Source organism: Lissotriton vulgaris, chromosome 8, assembly GCF_964263255.1.
Source record: "Lissotriton vulgaris chromosome 8, aLisVul1.2, whole genome shotgun sequence".
NCBI lineage: Eukaryota > Metazoa > Chordata > Amphibia > Caudata > Salamandridae > Lissotriton > Lissotriton vulgaris.
In genome coordinates this window covers 187,447,986-187,462,632 of record NC_141696.1, presented here as the reverse complement: position 1 = coordinate 187,462,632, position 14,647 = coordinate 187,447,986, and the positions used below count along the sequence as shown (strand labels likewise).

The following is a 14,647-nucleotide window of genomic DNA, read 5'->3' as shown; positions in this document are numbered from 1 at the left end:
TGGATCTAGCCCTGATCTTTTGACTGGGTGAGAGCTTTCTGCTTAATTCAGAGACTCTGTCCCTCACCACCCCTTTTTGTAAATATTTTTGTCCACCCTAAGCGTGGAAGGGTATTCTCAGATGTGAGACCCTTGCTCATTGCACCATCAGGATTCAAGCAAACCGGGCCGAAGACGGCTGTAATGCCAGAAACCGGTCCCCGGGAGCTTGTTTCCTTCCCAGTGTAAGAATTGGCTTCTGTAGTTTGGTGTGTCCTGTTCCCATCATGCACTGGGACAGGAACAGGCTAATTTGCATACAGCCAGGTTCTGAAACTGGGATGGTGCAGTGAGCTAAAAAACGGTGTTGGATCTAGCCCTGATCTTTTGACTGGGTGAGAGCTTTCTGCTTAATTCAGAGACTCTGTCCCTCACCACCCCTTTTTGTAAATATTTTTGTCCACCCTAAGCGTGGAAGGGTATTCTCAGATGTGAGACCCTTGCTCATTGCACCATCAGGATTCAAGCAAACCGGGCCGAAGACGGCTGTAATGCCAGAAACCGGTCCCCGGGAGCTTGTTTCCTTCCCAGTGTAAGAATTGGCTTCTGTAGTTTGGTGTGTCCTGTTCCCATCATGCACTGGGACAGGAACAGGCTAATTTGCATACAGCCAGGTTCTGAAACTGGGATGGTGCAGTGAGCTAAAAAACGGTGTTGGATCTAGCCCTGATCTTTTGACTGGGTGAGAGCCTTCTGCTTAATTCAGAGACTCTGTCCCTCACCACCCCCTTTTTGTAAATATTTTTGTCCACCCTAAGCGTGGAAGGGTATTCTCAGATGTGAGACCCTTGCTCATTGCACCATCAGGATTCAAGCAAACCGGGCCGAAGACGGCTGTAATGCCAGAAACCGGTCCCCGGGAGCTTGTTTCCTTCCCAGTGTAAGAATTGGCTTCTGTAGTTTGGTGTGTCCTGTTCCCATCATGCACTGGGACAGGAACAGGCTAATTTGCATACAGCCAGGTTCTGAAACTGGGATGGTGCAGTGAGCTAAAAAACGGTGTTGGATCTAGCCCTGATCTTTTGACTGGGTGAGAGCTTTCTGCTTAATTCAGAGACTCTGTCCCTCACCACCCCTTTTTGTAAATATTTTTGTCCACCCTAAGCGTGGAAGGGTATTCTCAGATGTGAGACCCTTGCTCATTGCACCATCAGGATTCAAGCAAACCGGGCCGAAGACGGCTGTAATGCCAGAAACCGGTCCCCGGGAGCTTGTTTCCTTCCCAGTGTAAGAATTGGCTTCTGTAGTTTGGTGTGTCCTGTTCCCATCATGCACTGGGACAGGAACAGGCTAATTTGCATACAGCCAGGTTCTGAAACTGGGATGGTGCAGTGAGCTAAAAAACGGTGTTGGATCTAGCCCTGATCTTTTGACTGGGTGAGAGCTTTCTGCTTAATTCAGAGACTCTGTCCCTCACCACCCCTTTTTGTAAATATGACTCTGAGACTCAGGCTGGCCATAAATGAGCAGTAGTTATTCAAAACCCGTTGGAGCTGAACTGGGGTTCGGGCTAGAATTACCGCGTCGTCGGCATATAGTAGGGCTGGTATCTGCCGACGACCGGCTGCTGGAAGATCTTTTGCACCCTCTAACATTGTGGCCTCTAACCCGTTGGTGTACAGCGTGAATAAGAAAGGGGCCAGCACACACCCTTGTCTGACCCCCTTCTCCATTAAAAAACTATCGATTAGCTGGCCACCAGTCCCAAATCTCACCCTTCCCGTTGCTCCGGTGTATAATTCGCGAAGGAAATCAACTATTGGTGGATCAATGCCCATTTGCAGCATAATTGTCCATAATCTTGAGTGTTCAACGCAGTCGAACGCTGCTGTGAGGTCCACATATACCATGTGTAAGGAGGAACTTTTTGCGTCTACGCACTTTCCGGCCAATAAGGTCAGAATTAGAACCTGGTCCACCGTGCTCAGTCCCGTCCTGAACCCATATTGTAGATCCGAAATTGCCCCATGATCAAGCGACCACTCCTGGAGACGGTCGAGGAGAATGCGCCCTGCCGTTTTTCCAATCGAATCCAGGAGGGAGATGGGACGATAACAGGAGGGGCTGTCCCTATTTCTCTTCTTGAAAATGGGGACCAATATCGAGGTCGACCAGGAATCAGACAAACCGATCTCCTTTGCCGCATTTAGTACGTTGGTAAGTAATGGGGACCAGAGGTCTGGGATGTATTTATAAAGGTCCATAGGAACCGAATCCGGGCCTGGTGCTTTTCCTGATTTCGCGGTTTTTATAGCCTTCTTCGTTTCATCTAGTGTGAAATGGAGGGCTAGTGGATATTTCACCGACGTGAGCAAATCCGGATGTTCTGAATCTGGGAGTTTGTCCCCACTAAAAACCCCAGAAAAATGTTGCACCCAGTCCCCTGCATTTATCGCGACATCTAGTGAGGGCACCTCAGTTTTTTCTGTTAGGAAAAGAGATTTCACTATCTGCCAGAAAGCAGTGCTGTCTTTTAGTATGCTGCTTTTCTGTAATTCAGCCCATAGATTTGCTTGTAACTCCTTTTTTCTTTTTCGGATTGCAAGGGCATAAGCCTTCCTTAATTTTATCACCTCGTCTCTATCTCTTCCTTTTTTGGCAAGCGCCTTCTTTAAGTTGGAATAGGCTTTTGTGCATTCCGTACTGAACCATCCCTTTCTGGTAGTCCTATTTTGTGTATGGGACTTGGTTAATTCTTTCCTTATATTATCCACAATGTGAGTGTAATTAGTCAGGATCTCGATTGGGGTTGTAGAGGGATCTAGACACCTATCTATCTCATTTCTACATGTTTTTACTATTCTCGTAATTGCGGTTTCCTGATCTATTTTGCCCCATTTTAATGTGAAGCCATTTAGCCTGTCCAGTGTTAATGATTGCTGATATAGCAAACTTGGGTGTACCCTGTCTCCCCCTATTCTGTGATTTAGGTTCCTGAAATGTCATACTGATGGGGGAGGGATCGCTAAGTGCATTGTTATGTACTTTAAAAGTCTTAATGTTTGCTGCTTTGTTAGTGGATACTAAAATATAGTCTATTAAAGTTTTGAAGCCTCTGCCATGGAAGGTTGGGGCAAATTCAGTTTCAGGTGTTTTTATCTGGTTAGCAAACCCTATGTCTAATCCAGTCATTGTGGTCTGTACGTTATTGCCCTCTGGGGTATGGTTAAAGTGAGTTAGACAATTCCCGTCTTCATCTGTAATCCCACAGTTGGGAGTGTCGCTTTTATTGCATAAATGGAGATTAAAATCTCCTCCCCAGATTACTGTGTGGAAATCCTTTGCATGTTTCATTTTGAGATTGTGTGTTAGGTGAGAAATTTCGTTTAAAGCCTTAGTTAATTCTAATGAAGTCATGTTATTGTAGAAATTAATAATGGTATAGACCTCTTGTCTGGTTCCACGTATATTAATAATCTGGAAATTCTGGTCTAGAGTTACAGGGGTTATTTCGCGACAAGACCAAAGGTTCGAGATATATATTGTTAGACCTCCTTTACTCCTACCTGCGTTGGATCTTATGGCTTGTGAGAAGTATGTTTTGTAGCCCAAAAGATGGATTGGGTCATTAAGCCAAGTCTCCTGGAGACAAATTACATTGCTTGAGTTTGCCAAGCAAAGGAAACTTTTTTCAGAGTGTTTAGTGGCTAAACCCGCCACGTTCCAAAATAATAACCTTATTTCAGAATTGGAGCTTGCTACAATAGATGTCATACTCTGAGCACTGATTTCTTCCAAGTAACTTGGCTGTGAATCAGAAGCCAGCTTTGGAACACTTTCCCCTATCTCTATGCCACTTTGTGGGGGAGAGAGGAAACCGATGAAGACCTCGAGGGGGGAGAGCGGCTCTTGTATTGGATCTACCATGGTTTGATGTTTAATCATCATGTTTGGTCCATTTGGCCGTTTAACTGATGTGGGGGGGTCTTTATTAAAACTGATTTTTATGGGGTATTTGAGTGTTTTTTTGAGTGGATCTCTCTTGTTTGAGGGACTAATCATAGTGAGCTTCCTTTGTAATGGTGGTCAATCGACCATCTCTAAGCAGCTATAGCTGTTGAAGGTTGGTATTCCACCCCAGGGTTCCCTGTATGATTGTTGTTGTGCCCTCCTACCATTAATGTTCCAGTCGCCCTGATCTATGTTTTCATGCCCCCATTCTCCCTGGGTCCTGCCCCTTTGGTTATTTCCGTATCCCCATTCTCCCTGGTTCCAGCCTCTTTGTCCGTGCTCTGGCTAGTTCCAAGACCAATTTGAGGACCAGTTAGAGCCTTCAGAATAGTGGCGTTGTCGGGGATAGAAAAGGATAGTCGTCTGATGTTTATGCCTCCACTCTTGCCTGCTGTATCCCAGGAACAGATGTATTCCACTGCCCGGGGATTTTCAAAATTAACTATTACGCAGTCACCCGGGATAGATTTTGGTTGGTATCCTATCCATGAAGCTCTTCTTACTGTGGTGATTCTGGTAACGTGATTGTGCTGATTTGGTCTGTTAATGTTCAGCCAATGACTCTAGCAGCCATTGCTGAGGCAAATCAATTCTGACACCTACTCGGTGAAACAGCATTGCATTGGCTTTAATGCTAGCAGCAGTCTAGAGTGACATGTCCCCTCTGACTCATACCTGGTTTAATGACAGATAATTTATCTTCAACTGGACCTAAAGTGACATTCCCTTTCCGACTCCTACTTGTGGCAAACTGCATTGCATTGCCGTAATCTCAGCAGCAATCTGCTGTGGTATAGCATTTGTTGGTTTGTGCGAAATTCGCATCATTTCCCTGTACGTAAGTAGGCTAAATTTCTGAAAAATGAAGTGAAATTACACAAAATGCAAATCTGGCTGTTTGCGCTATATTTTAGTGCCTATGCGTCTTTGTGTGCATCTTGGATGCAAGGGCACATTTTGCACTAAAGAATCATAAATAGCAAATGTCGTGAACACTAGATGCTTGCTTTCTGTTAATTCGCATTCTGTTGGTTCATGTTGTACACATGCTTCTGCAATAGGATTTTAACCTGAAAGGACTTGAAATTACGCAATGTGGCATAATAATGTATTTGGAGGGCTTTTTTTTTTATAAGAGCCATAAGACTATATATAATGGGCATAACACAAAATGTCAGAAATTACTGTTATGTTATGTGAATTTGTAGAGCGTGCTTAATTTCCTGTGAGGGTATCCAGGCGCTGTGTAGGGCAGGCATGATGGGGGAGGAGAAGATAATGCCTGTTTCATCTGCAAGAACCATGTCTTGAGGTTTCTTAAGAAGTTCATGAGGGAGGGAAAGGGTTCCCGAGGTGGTTCGGGAGGTCGTTTCATGTTTTGGCGGAGAGGTATGAGAAGCTACGTCCTCCGCTTCTGGTCTTACTGATTGGATGGAGGTGTGCTCCTCCCTGGGGCGCAGTTCAAAGGTGTCTGGTGGGTTGGTAGAAGTTGAGGCGGTGATTTTGGTAAGCTGGAACGGTGTTGTGGAGAGCTTTGTATTTTATATGCGCGCACCATTTCAACCCCGAATAAATGAAAGGCTCTATTCAGGACGCAGTCATCTGGCTAAGAACCTGCATATAAATGAAGACAGAATCCCAGAACCCATTATCATTCCTATTACACCTCATATAAAAGTATTGCACCATATTTCAAGATCCATAGATCTCAAAACGCTCACCAATATGCGAGTACTTATTAAGCATCCTGTCTACTCCGCTGATGGACCAGAATCCTTCTTTAGCTGGCCTTTGACTTAGACTAACGGTACAACCTGTGGTAAATCGGGAACAGTACCACATATTCTAATGGATGTAGCAACAGTGCATTGCCTTGTCTCCAGGAGCAGTATGCGTGACCGATCTCTTCTGATTGGTTCTCTAAACATAGCGCATTGCTTTTACTCTTGCAGCAGTGCGTTGTTGCTTACCAATTGGGTCACACCTGGTGAAATAACTGTACATTGCATGTACTCTAGCAGCAATTTGGATAAAATACATCCATTTAAACTCCTAGTCGATAAAGTTGCAGGGTATCTGCTTGTCGCGCCTGGCCTATACTATGGCCATATCATAATACAATTGTATGTGCTGTACTTGTGCAGAAAGGGGTCTGTGCATTCTTTTTATGTGTTTTTAGGACATACATTATGTCTGAGTTAGAGCATGTGCTTTTCACAGCAAAGGTCCCTAACATGCAGTCAGTTAATGCCATCTGTTACCAAGTTGTGCTGTCTGCAGCTCATACACTAACTTTGAGATTATATGAGTTAATATACGCACTGAAGATATGACAAAATAACCCACAAATCTCTTTGCCGCACAGAAAACGGGTCCATGATTCAGCCCATCGAAAAATAACCGCACAGTGCATTTACTCTAGCTGCAATCTGTTGGGACAGAATCTTTCTGACTTGTGTGCCGTAAACAAGGCCACGTTTTCTATAGAATACCAGCCATGTGCTGTGGCTTGTGTCTTCTTATTCAAACCTGGTGAAATAACCTCGCTTTGTCTTTATTCTAGCTTTAGTGTTCTGTGACACATTGTTTTTATACATTTTCAGTAAAACTGTGAATTCCCATTCTTCTAGGCGCAGCCTGTGCTCCCTAATCCCTTCTTACCTATACTCCTCGAGCTGCACACCTCTGTGGAATAGGGGGTTGCTATTAACCAGATATCAGCTGTTTTAGATTTTCTTTTTTAAATATTTTTATGTAAGATTTTAAATGAGAAAAAATGAAAAGAAAAAAGAAAAACAAAATTGTGTGTCATTTCGTCCACAAATGCCAACCCATTCTATCAATTGAAATCCAGAGTTGTGTAAAACTGTAAACCTAATAGATGAAAGTAAGACTACAATTCTGTGTTCATGATGGAAGAAGACAGAGCTTGTTTGTCCTGATATTGCATCAGTCAAACTTGTAATTGTATATATAAGTTGTAATGAGTCCTGACTCGCAATAATTTTAAGAGCATCACTGAGAAAAAAAGAATAAACTGTAATGTAATGGCTACAACAAACAATGAATTAAGATACAAGGAAGAGAAGAATAGTTCGAGAAGGTAGAGAAAAGGAAGAAGGGGTTGATCTTTATCACAAACTGTTCATCAGAGAATCAAAATTTATAATTTCTGTCAGCTGATATAAAGTCCACTAAATGCTAGAAATGAATGAAAAATTAGATATAACTGAATTGTCGTCACCAACATTTTTATCGTCATGTATGTAGTTTGAGGCAACATAAATAAATGAAAAATCCGTGATCAGACAGCAATACTATATAGACTATATAACATAACTATAATACTTGATCATGGTTTTAACTTCAGAGGTTTGTATGTTTATAGGTGTAGGTCTAGGCTGTTTCAAAATGTAATTCATTGCAGATTCTTGAAGTGGACGGACAGAGCCAGACCGTATCGCAGCTACACATGTACAATACCCATGCTCACTATACTGGTGTTCTATATTGCCTACTTTTTTCCCAATTGCAACATATCATTTTGGAAGCTAAAAGAATCATGCAATCTAATACGGGCTTAAATCTTTCCTTTGTATCTCAGTGGCACTGATTTAATGCCCAGACCTAGCTGGAAAGGGCAAATAATTAGTGGTTGATTGGAAATTTCTTAAATGTCTGATTCTAATTTACTCCAAAAGGTTTAGCTTCATCACATTTATACATCATATTTAATAACATGCCTTTGAAGGGGGGGGGGGGTATTTTTCACCAATATGGTTCTTCAAAGACAATATGATTATTCAAGTGTGGTGTTGCAGTTGTTCAGCTATTTGTACATGTAGGAAGTCCTGTTTACTTTCTTTCGAACTAGTCTAAGCTGAATAATACAATTCGAGAATGGGTTTTTAGTTGTTTGCCGTCATACTGTATAAGTCCAACTTCGACACTTTGTACTTCTGTAGGGGTGCAATCAAGAGTGCTTGGCCATCACTATAGAAGTCGCCCTCTATTACTATGCCAGCTTCTATCAAGGCAATTAAAATAAGAGCATAATTATCTACCTTCAACATCCTTTTATGTCAGAGTGGAACTGCCAACATGTTTCTTAGTTTAAATTTAGACTTTCTGCCTAAAATATTGAAATATGTATTAGAATCAGTGGTAAACGGACTGGCACTGGGCAAGGCTGCTGGCCCAGATAAATTACCCTTAGAAATATATAAAACGTTTTTTATGCTCCTAAAAAAGGATCTCTTGGCAACGATGCTTGCAGCACAGAAAGGCTCTGCCCCCAAAACTTGGCAAGAAGCGACTATAGTGGTATTTCATAAAAAGGGCAAGCCACTTAATCTACCGGGATCATATCGCCCTATATCGCTCCTAAATGTAGACGGTAAAATATACTCGAAGATTTTAGCGAATAGGCTTTCTGGGGTTATTTCGGGTCTTGTTTCAAAAACACAGCATGGGTTTATTCCTCAACGTAGTACTACTAATCATGTTAGACGAGTGATAACTTCACTCGACTATGCTAAGGTAACCAGGGAACCTTTCTGTTTAATTTTATTGGACGCCGAGAAGGCTTTCGACCGCGTGGCATGGTCTTTTTTGTGGGATAACTTGAAGAGTCGAGGTTTCGGCCCTGAATTTATCAAATCAGTACAGGTTCTGTATCAGCATCCGGTAGCCCGGATCAGCACCATGGGCCTGGAATCGGCAGTAGTATAAATTTGTAGGGGGACTAGACAGGGGTGTCCCTGCTCCCCCTTACTATTTGCTTTATACATTGAGCCTTTTTTAAGAATGCTGGACTCTAATGTCAATATAACCCCGCTAAAGGTTCATATATATCAGGTTAAGGTGTTAGCATATGCTGATGACGTGGCAGTGGCCACGTCTAAACCCATCATGGCAATGCAGGCTATAGAGCATTTGGCCGTAGAATTTGGTAAATCGGGATACAAATTAAATTCAGCAAAAACACAGCTACTTAGTATAAATATAACAAGCTATACCGATTCTAGACTATGTCAGGAGGTGGTATATCTGGGAGTCACTTTGCGAGCTTGTACAACTTCTTTAGTTAAAGTTAATTGGGACCAGCTCCTAGTCAGTGTTCGGAAAAAATTAGATCAGGCAGAATGTTTATATCTTTCATTAGTGGGACGATGTAACCTATTAAATGCTGATTCTTCCTCAAATTTTATATTTTTTCCGATGTATTCCCCTAGAAGTTCTTAACACCATCGGTGCTTATCGTATTCCCTCTCCTGCGCTGGAAAACGGTAAATCCCATTATTCATGACGAGCTCAGCTCGTCATGAGATACGAGAGGTGTACCTCATGACGAGCTGAGCTCGTCATGAGCGTCGAAGGAGTTAAGACCAGTTTGGAACAACTGCAGACATTGTGTATGCGCTTTATGTGGTCTGGAGGGAAAGCTAGAAGGGCTAGGCGCTTTATGATTCTGCCAAGAAATGTGGAGGGATGGTCAGTACCCGATTTCACATTTTATTACTATGCGTGTATGCTGCAAGGAATGGGAATTTTATTAACCGGAGAAGATCCAGCAAGACCTGCAGATTGTCCATCGATCTATCAAATGCTGCTGGGGGTAAAAGTTAAAAACTGCTTATTTAAGTATCTAGAACAAAGTTACTACAAACGCACCCGTTTTAAGACAATGATAGCTGCATATAAGGTCTGGCATATAGTTAGGAGGCTATTGGGCTTTGGGAAAATAACGTGGTACACTCCATTCTCATCGTCGTTTTTTCTACCTTTATACGTGTGGGATAGAATAGTACTCAATTGGAGGGAGAAAGGCATTAGAGTGGTGGGTGACTTGTACGATGTTAGTTGTTGTAAATCTTTTGAACAATTACGAGAACAATATTCTCTCCCTAGAGACCATTTTGCAAAATGTCTACAGATTCGCAACTATTTAACGGGTATGGAGGTAACTTTAATCCGAATTCTCTGATTGAAGACATTATGAAAGGGGTAAGGATTGGAGCTTTATATAAACATTTGTTAGACACTAAAGAAAATGATCTAGAGCAACAGAACAGTAAATGGTGTGCTAAACTAGGCAGACAGGACATTCAAATAGAAATCTCATTAGATATGGCCAAAGATTTATTCTTGTCTGCAAAGTTGGTGGCGCAACATTTCAAATCAATCTATAATCTATACCATACCCCGGATAAGGTGTCCAAATGGCCGGGAGATGCAATAGGTAAATGTTTTCGGTGTGGGTTCGCCTCAGCGGATGATGTTCACATTTTCTGTACATGCACTGTGTTAGCTCCCTTGTTGTCTCAGATAGAAAAATGTGTTTCGGCAATTGTGGGCAGTCAGATACAATTATCAGCAACGCAGATATTATTGGGTGTTGAAATGGGCATAGTGAGTACCAGCATCCCGAAGAAACATGTCAAGCGTATCTTTTTAGTAACCGCAGTGTACAGGCTATGTATTGCATCTGCATGGTTGCAACAGGAACCGCCCGCTTTTGAAGCCTGGCGGTCTCGGTTTTTTTCGATACATAATATGGAGCATAGTCTCTATGCCTTAAAGAGTTCCCGCAGAAAGAAGATCGAGGAACAGATGTGGGGATTAGTCACAAATTATCTGGAGATGTAAGGGGTGATTTATCTAGATTGTTTATAATTTCTTGTTGGATCTAATCGAGATTGCCTCTATGAAAAGTATATTTAGCAACAGGGTTCTTTTCCTATTTCTGTTTTCCTTAACAATTTTGTTCATTTATATTTTTTTATTGTATGCTTCAAAATGTCAAGATCTGGAGATGTACTTGTTCGACAAAATTGTCTTCCTTTTTGCCGTTTCTTCTTTTTGTGTTTCTGTACCAACCGACTCGTGTTTCTGCATAAATACATAAAAAATTTAAAAAATAGACATGGTGTCATAAATACGGCTTGCAAACACCAGTCTTAAGTTAAAAATGATCATTTTTACCATTCTAGACCTGTTGTGTCTGCCTCTGACTTTATAGAATAAATACTTTGAGACATTGTTTCAGATTTGTGGGTATTGATACAATAGCCTTTGGCACCAGGTGCACTCCTTTGTTTTGAGATGTATATTTACTTCGTTTAGTTCCTTGGAGTACCAAGGAGCTCCTTTTTTCTCAATTATTTTCTCCTTCAGAGGGGTGAAAGTAAAATTTAAGACACTTCATTCTAGGTAGTGGTTGTATTATATACATCGTGGTTGTCAGCATGGCAAGAAGGGGTAGTCCAGATGCAAGAGGTGAGGTTAGTGAGATACATGTTCCTGGTGTCCGAAATGTTTGTAGATCTTTTCAGTTGGCTGGCTTGGAGTGAATTTGAGAGTTAATTGACCCTGAGACAGGCCATTAATTGCCCCAGTGCAAGTTGAAGTCCTCCACAAATATGTTGTGGTTGTAGGAGAGGTGATATGATGCATATATTGTTTTATAAATGCATTTTATTGCTTTGTATTGGAGCAGGTGTTTCAATTTTCAGCAGTTCCTGGGCGCCCTTTCTGAGCTGGGTAGTGGGAAGGGTGTTGAATGTAGTATGTCCTCTCTGAGAGATGTTGGTTCAGGCATTTGAATTTTGAATACATGCAACAAATTTGGTGTAGTGTGTGTGTCGCAGCAAATAGTCTTGTAGTGGTGCCGAGAGTGTTGGTATGCAGTCGCTGTCATGTATATCAATTTAGCAATTTGTAAGGATCAAACTCAGTAATTTGTGTTCATAGTGATGGGAAGATCCAGGTTTTCAATGTTTTCCTGAATTGGAGGCTATTGGTCAACATTCTTATGGCAGGCATTCCAGAGTTTTGATGTCCTGACAGAAAAGAAGCTTCCATCAGTTCTAGTCTTTCTGAATTTGAGGTACAATCAGGAAAGTAGCCAGCCTTGAGTGTAGAAATCTTGTTTGAAGATTTTTAGTGACGTCTTTTTTGACTGAAGAATGGCCAAAGCCAATGGACAGTTCAGTAAACAGTACACATTAGATTAAAGGTTGTGCTTCTAGGTACTGGGAGCCAGTGTAAAGGAAAAGGTCCTTGTGTAGCATCAGTAGGTTGAGGAGCTGTCTGCGAGTGGTATTCTTGGTTCTTTATATTTCGCTGTATTAATAGAGGTGCTCTTAGTCCGAGCCCATTTTTGGACTCCAACTGGGACCTTACGCAGGAATCCCAGGTATGGTACAATTCTTCCAGGTATAGCCAGAATGTGCACAGATTAAAGGAGTTCTCTCCCTGCAACTGTTACATATTGATGCTTCTGGGAGGCGTTGAGACATTGCCCTGAGTCCCACAGTCAACTGTTGAAATGTGAGGAATAATGGAATTTGTAAACATGCATATACAGACGGGTGTAGTCATACAGTGCATCCAGGGGGCATCATCACTTAAAAAAAATATTTTTTATATTTGTTCTCCAATTTCCCGATGTGGAGGTGCCTGGTGCAGACAGTGACCATGCACCATGATGTAGTTTGATCTCACAAACCTTATAGCAGTGAAGTGAACGTTCACCATTTTTTATTAGCTTTTAACCATCAGTCATTGCATAGAAATGAGAATGATAAATATATATTTACAGAACAGTTGTGTCAGGATAGGGAGGATGTAACTAAAATGAAGGAGGGCGTATTTGCCAGAGCTATAATGAGGACTTATAAAAACGAGCTTGATCATGAGGTTGCTTGATTTATTTGAGGTTTGTGGCTCTTCCCTTTGGTGGTTGTTGATCTCTGTGTGATGAAATACTACCTTCTCTGCTTACTTATTGGCCTGGTTCACAAGTCATTGTATTGTTTCTAAAACTTTTTAGATTGATGAAAGCATTCCAGTTTTCTAGGATAGCAACGCAATCTGTAGATAAGTCCTCAGATATTTGAGATTTCAGCATCCGAAGTTATAGAGTATGGATGTATTCTATTCAGAGCGTTGATGACACTCTTTAAGGTTGATATTCTATTTATCACAGTTAACTATTTCCCCCGCTGAGAAATCCTTTCCCCTAAAACACCGTCAATTATGGGGGTGTGTGTTCCCCATTTTCACCATGGGAATATATAAATAACCAAATATTATCACTGTCCAGGACTGAGTACCTGCACGTCTTGTATTTGAAAAGAAGAGTACCTGCACTTCTCAGCACTCCTGCAAACATTTTAATTGGGGGGTACCAGCATTTCTGAGGGGCAAAAAAGACTCTAAGTAGTAAGTACCTGCACTTTGGTTTTTCCATTTAAAGCACTGTATGTAGCCACATGTTGTCGGGATAGTTAAAGAAACAAACAATGCCTTGAATGTTTGCAAAGATCTGAAAAAGAGACCGAATGAGCAATGACTGTCTCGATAATACACTCCAACCAATAGCAGCTGTTGTAGCTATCACTGCCAACGCTACACAATTTGCAAAGACTGACCTTCGCCCTGTTTACCTGCAAGTATAAAGAGCACAGGAATGACACACTGACTTCTCCGGTTTCAGTTTTACTTGGAAAGTTTCACCGGGGCTTCTGCAGGCCACACAGGGAACTGTTGCTTATCCCAGCTTCAAAGAAGGCTTACTCCGGATTGAAACCTTCAGCCTCACACTGTCCCCTTGTTCTCTTTCAGCCGTGTAAATGAGTATGGAAGATTATGATTTCCTGTTCAAGATTGTTTTAATTGGAAATGCTGGTGTGGGGAAGACCTGCTTAGTACGGCGCTTTACTCAGGTAAGAGATACTTTCATCATGTGGCCCACTTTTAAAGAGACTCAAACGTTTGTGCTTCTGTTGTGATGATTTGAAGTTTTGATTGCCAGGGTGAAGAGAGGGTGCGTGCCTTGTGCCATTTTTCAGTTCTCCTCAAGGAGTCACAGCACAAATTAAGGGTTTTAGGGCTGGCTGAAATTTAAATTAGAGCAGCAAAATGTATGATATTCCTGAATTTTGCAAAAATGATGAATTTTGCATTAACAAGTTTTATGTGATTTTGCCCAGTGGAAGACTGGTTTGTGCAGAAGTTCTTTTGTGACTTCTGTATGCAGAGTAGGTCCTTGCTAGTATCTTGTGTGCATATTTTCATGCAAACAACAGTTAACAGTGAAAGTGTAATTTAGCTCAGTTTTCATAAAATTTCATGAAAAAAAATTACATAATTTCAAACCGCCCTAGTTTAGTTCACAGAGGTCTTGCCCTGCTTCACTGGTGCTTGATTGGTCACAAAACAGGAAGTATATGGTTAATTTCTGATCAACACTGTATGTGGGGTAGAGGTTTGAGGTACGAATATGGTTTCACTATGTGTATGCACTTTTGGTAAAGCAGTACTGTTGTCTCTCAGAAAGAAGGGTGACTCAACATTGTAACGCCTGGTATTGACTCTCACCTAATGAGAAAGGAGCAGTCATCCGTAATATACTCAACTTATTTTAATGCTGGTAGATGGTGGTGGTAAATGCGTTATGTAGACTGGTGCAATGCCTCCCTAGTGTCTTCACATTGATTCCTTGTTTCTCCTCAGACACTACCACACTGTCCCCAAGGCCTTCCTAACGTTTCTGACTTCCAAAAGTTTTACCCTTCCTCCACAGTGCTTCCAGTGCCTCTCGTGTACTGTTAGTGTCTTCCATCATCTCTCCACTGTCTCCCCAAATTCTTGG

The 14,647-nt window shown here is 41.7% G+C and overlaps 1 protein-coding gene across 2 annotated transcripts in view; it reads left to right on the top strand.

Annotated features, from left to right (window-relative positions):
• RAB30 (RAB30, member RAS oncogene family) overlaps positions 1 to 14,647 on the top strand; it is a 166,916-nt gene that overhangs the window by 91,410 nt on the left and 60,859 nt on the right. Inside the window, exon 2 of one of the 2 annotated variants that reach the window (XM_086933914.1) lies at positions 13,618 to 13,718. In XM_086933914.1, coding sequence (XP_086790040.1) covers positions 13,626 to 13,718 — 93 coding nt within the window. In that variant the 5' untranslated portion in view covers positions 13,618 to 13,625. Of the gene's footprint in view, positions 1 to 13,437; positions 13,719 to 14,647 lie in introns of those variants that run through there. The other variant, XM_086933913.1, reaches the window with a different exon arrangement.